Source organism: Geospiza fortis, unplaced genomic scaffold (assembly GCF_000277835.1).
Source record: "Geospiza fortis unplaced genomic scaffold, GeoFor_1.0 scaffold1, whole genome shotgun sequence".
NCBI lineage: Eukaryota > Metazoa > Chordata > Aves > Passeriformes > Thraupidae > Geospiza > Geospiza fortis.
This window is the reverse complement of record NW_005054320.1, coordinates 4,984,098-4,988,812: the sequence shown is the minus strand read 5'-3', so window position 1 is coordinate 4,988,812 and position 4,715 is coordinate 4,984,098. Positions and strand designations below refer to the sequence as shown.

General features: G+C 44.5%; 1 protein-coding gene across 1 annotated transcript in view; it reads right to left on the bottom strand.

The window, feature by feature from the left end:
* Positions 1-264: 264 nt before the first annotated feature.
* UPK1B (uroplakin 1B) overlaps positions 265-4,715 on the bottom strand; it is an 11,638-nt gene continuing 7,187 nt past the window's right edge. The window contains exons 4-8 of the mRNA XM_005420556.2: positions 4,321-4,395; positions 3,498-3,608; positions 3,038-3,217; positions 2,190-2,273; positions 265-1,568 (exon numbers count right to left, since the gene is read on the bottom strand). Coding sequence (XP_005420613.1) covers positions 1,518-1,568; positions 2,190-2,273; positions 3,038-3,217; positions 3,498-3,608; positions 4,321-4,395 — 501 coding nt within the window. The 3' untranslated portion in view covers positions 265-1,517. The remainder of the gene's footprint in view (positions 1,569-2,189; positions 2,274-3,037; positions 3,218-3,497; positions 3,609-4,320; positions 4,396-4,715) is intronic.

Here is a 4,715-nt window from a genome sequence, read left to right as displayed (position 1 = left end):
ACTTTTTTCCTCATCTCTTCACCCTTATATCTGCCTCCTCCTCTTCCTCAGCACTCTGGCAAGGAACTATTTGGCTGCTGAGTTTCTGTAGCACGCTGCATCTTGGTGCTTTAGCAAGATCTCTGTTACAGGATATTACAGCCTGTCATTGTCCTGCCCCACATGTCCCAGACACAGACCTTCATTGTTTTCCCTTCCCAAAGACACAATCTTCAACGAGAGAAAAAATTCACTTCCACTTCTTTTTAATTAGTATTTTGGTGAATATACAAAAACAAAGAATCAAGGCAGATGGCAAGCATCAGGACATGAACCAGTACATCTACGGAAGAGGCTTCACCTTAAAACACATTCTACAGAGGAGCATATTTCTCACAATACATTAACTACTGAAGCATTCACTAGGAAAGACACCAGCTCAGTCTGGGCCAAAGTAAACAGCCTTTATTGAACTGAGTGGAAACTGCAAGCGCTGGTGCAAGGACTGGGTTTGGTTCAGTTAGCTCCTTGCTTGCATTTTTTCGCAAGAGTTATTCACTGCCATTATTTGCCATTTGTCCTACCTGATCCAGGGATGTGGAAGGGGAATGACACAGGGAGTGTGACCATTTACACACAGGTAGCGAAAGCAAGAAGCACAATAAACCAGGAGCATGGAACAGCCACATTTGCAAAGGCAACTACAGCACAGAACCCCCTGTGTTCTGCACAAATCCTAGCCCGTAGATGTATGAAATCTTGTGCCAAGTAGAGAACAGCTTTTTTTGGAGGAGTTCCTTGTTAGCAGGTGGAGCTTTTCCTGGACTGGCACTTCTGAAGGTAGGAGCACATGCAGTAGTTTCATCAGTGGCAGGAGGTAGGCTTGCATACAGGCAGCATACTGCTGAGGAGCGAGCTAGCCTTTTATTGGGCTTGACTAGCAACAGAGTGTCTATCTGTGACATGTTTTTATTGCTGACACACTTAAATGCTCAGAGAATTTGCCTTATTCTGAGGCAAGGGTGACAGAGACCAGCAGGAGAAGTTGATCAGTAGAATATAACAGAGAGATGTGCAGTCTTTTCCCTTGCAGCATCTGTCCTTATTGGTCACAAGAGGTTACAGTTTTTCTCCCATAGCCCTTGCTGGAGTGTTATAATTTACATTCAAACTAATTTTAGAGCGACATTTTTCTGGACCAAGTGTAAATGGACATTTTCTTTTCTGATGTCATCAGAGAACAAAGCAGATCACTTTCTTCCCCTCATCTTATGCTCCAGGATTTCTTGCACAGTGAAAGAAGGATTGTGCTTCAGGCAGGAGGCATTAAGGCTGCACAACAAGGGGCAAAGCAGGACAAGAAGATACTTTCCTGCAGTCATCAGTTCTTTATGTCAAGTTTTTGGAGGGGCAAAAGTATATATGGGAGAGGTAGTGGGAAAACTTCAAATCCTCCATGGCCCGAGGAGAATGGAGCAGGAGACAAACAAATGCAGTTTCACATGGCTCTTCAGGACAGCACTGAGGACACCAGGCCTTCAGTATTCAATTGCACTCCAGTAGAACATGGTGCCAAGGAGGACGCAGAACTGAAATGACAACACTATTAAGTTTCTCTGACCCCCATTTCCTGCTCTCCACCCCTCCCCCAGCCCCATTTAGTCCTACTGGTAGGAGAGAGTAACAGAAATTCTTGAAAATCAAAGCCTGTTCAGGCAAAGGATCTTAAAGTTTTTTCTCTGCACAGGAGCTACACAGTAAAGAAAGAAGATACATGCAGCTGTAACTAGTTGGCTATCACTCTGCTCACTGGGGATTGTCATGAAGCTGCTGAAGCCCGAGTACTGAATACATTCATGCAAAATCTTCGAACTACAAGCTCAATTATCTATCTTGATGATCCAATACCCTTCACAAAGAAGCATCTGCAAGCTGTGTTTGCTGTGTTGTATTGCTGAGATGGCAGCAGGTTGCTGCAGGCCACGGCAAGCTGGAAAGCCATCTAATTCCCCATCTCTGGAAGCCAGAATGAAGGGGAACTTGTAAATGTAGCCCTTAGTGGAGCAGGCTACAGGCAGATTTGTGATGAATGAATGACGATAATCTATGGACATTTTAAATGTGTCAGTCCTGTCATCCACCTCCACCCAACTGGGTGTGGAATAGCAGGAGAAGAGAAGAGGAAATAAAAGCAAATATTAAGTACTTACAGTCCAGCAGAGGATGGCAAAGCCAAACCAGGCAACACCCCAGGCATGTGCATTCACCGGCCCAGAAATAGCATCGTAACAACCCTGAAAGACAACCGGGAATGACTTAACACCAGCAATGAGCCTGCGCTGCAAGGTGACAAACTTATCCACCCCCGAGAGAGACTGAGGTGGCATGGTGGCATGCTCCTCTCCTGCTGCAATTTAGGTAGCTCAGAGGGTCTCAAAACACCAAGCTAGAGCTACACTGCCTATTGACAACTTGCAGATAACCCACCTGTTTCTGGCTCCAAATACAAAGCAGACCCACCTCAAACACTTCAAGGGCAACTTGCTGTGCCATCACTTGCCAAGTACACTTAGATAACCAAACACAGTTGACACAGAATTGACCTCCAGAATCAAGAAGCGTCAAGAAAATTTGGAAGCTTGAATGCCTTCTAGAAATGCAAGCTAGTGCAGAAGCTGATGCTCATGACCCAGCAGCCTAGTGAATAGGACATGATGGTCTACTGAAAAGTCATTCCTTGAGGAGGAGAACTGCTGATTTGCCTACTCATATTGTATACTCTCATCTTTGGGCTAAGTTTGATTTAGCTACTGTCCATCTACATGTTAGAGATGTCACTTCTTACTAGTGGCTTGGGAAATTTCTCTCTCCATCAGGAAAGACTTTATCCTAAAAAAAATTCCTGTCCTGTTCAGCAACATGGCCAGGACTCTACAGGCATTTCTTCTCCTCCAGAAAGCTTCTGAACACCTGTAGCTTGCAGTCAAGGAGAAAGGTTTCTTTCCCTTCCAGCCAGGCACTAATATATGCTAACTGGAAAAAACGGAGATGATCTTACATTGCTGTTATAGTAGCCAGACACTCCAAGTTTGCAGCCATCAAGGTTGACAGGGAGCCCTTTAGCATCCAGCACGCAGCACGCCCGTGGCCAGGGGTAGTCGGCGTCGCTGTGCGTGTCGCGGAAGGCAGACGTGTACTCCTGCCAGTCGGAGGGGCCATTCACCCCACAGCAGTGGCTCTGCAGGGACACAGAAGGGAAGGGTCTCTGTGAGCCCAGGTCACAGCCCTGCACATGTCAGCACACCGGTTAGGCATTAATCACAGATTTATGGGGGAGACTTTTGAAGTGCCTGCCTTTGACAGCCTGCCGTCTGATAAACAAGCTAAACAGGGAGTGTGCCAGAACTTTAAGGTTCAAGGCAGATGCCATCCTCTTTATCATCCAGCAGCTCCGAGGAGGACTTGAAATTCCAGACTTGCAGAGCATTTAGTAATTAGTGACTTTTCAGTGTTGTTACCTGACGCATGAGTTCATCCCATGTCTTTGTGACCTCATTGTCACTGTTATTGTTTGGATCTGACTTCTGATATCTCTCCAGCATTTGCTTCAGGAAGACATTTGGAGTCAGCTACAGGAAAAAAAAAAAACAGAGAAAAATGCAGAAACTATGTAAATAAGTGGCCATGTAAAGCAAATCCAGGGTTATTTGGGGAGGGTTTGTTTTCTTGTTTCAGAGTCCTGCTGGAGAACAGGAATGTTGCTTCTCCTCTGGTTTTACACATGAGAATAAAGAGCAGGCTTTGAGGAGCAGGAGCAGCAAAGATGAAGACCTCAAGCAGGCACTACTAGATGTATATCACAAGAGCTGTGCAGAAGCTATGGATTGCATTTGGTATGTTGGAACTAAAGCACCACAAATAATTTCCCTCCCCACAGTATCTCCAATAATCCATGTAATCTTTCCCTCATTAGTAACACTGCCTGGGGCAACGCTGAAGATTTTCTTCTCTGTGTATGATAGATCAATCAGTCAGTAGCTGAAAGACTAAACACTGTATTGATGATTCAACTAACCCACACTATTATTTCCTTAACCACAAGGTGTTAAACATTTTAAAATGTTAAAAACAACAAAACTATGTTCGAAACAACAAAGCTATTTCTTTGATTAGAATAATGATGTTGGAGTTTTTCCTTGTGGGGTTGTCTTCTGCTCAGCAGTAGTCCTGTGAGTTTACACTGTATTATCATATTTACTGTGCTGAACAGGTTGACTGTGTGCCCTAGAACTTGTGTTTCTCAGCAAAATTAAAAGAATACATGAGGAAAGAAATACTCACTGAGTCTTGGTGAGTCGCTGCTGTGATGCTAGAAGCCATTTCAAATGCAAAAGTGATAGTCATCAGAATGATGTACTGTGGGAAAAACAGCAGAATTAGTTCTTGGAGATACAGTTCAGCATTTTTTTCAAGATTAGGCTGGAAACCCTGCTTGATGCAAAGGTGGCCAGGCTATTGTATTCCCTCTCACCCAGCCTGAATGTTCTCGTAGCCCTTCCCAGTGCTTGCTCCAGTTTGCAATCTGCTTTCTTGAAGGGGAATGACTGGAATTGTTCTCCATCTCACAGACAAGATTTCATCAGAACCTCATGGCATTAAGACTACCCTGCCTTCACGGAAAATACCTTGTCCTTTTCTTTGTTGCGTCTCATTGGCAACCTATGTTTGTGTCATGT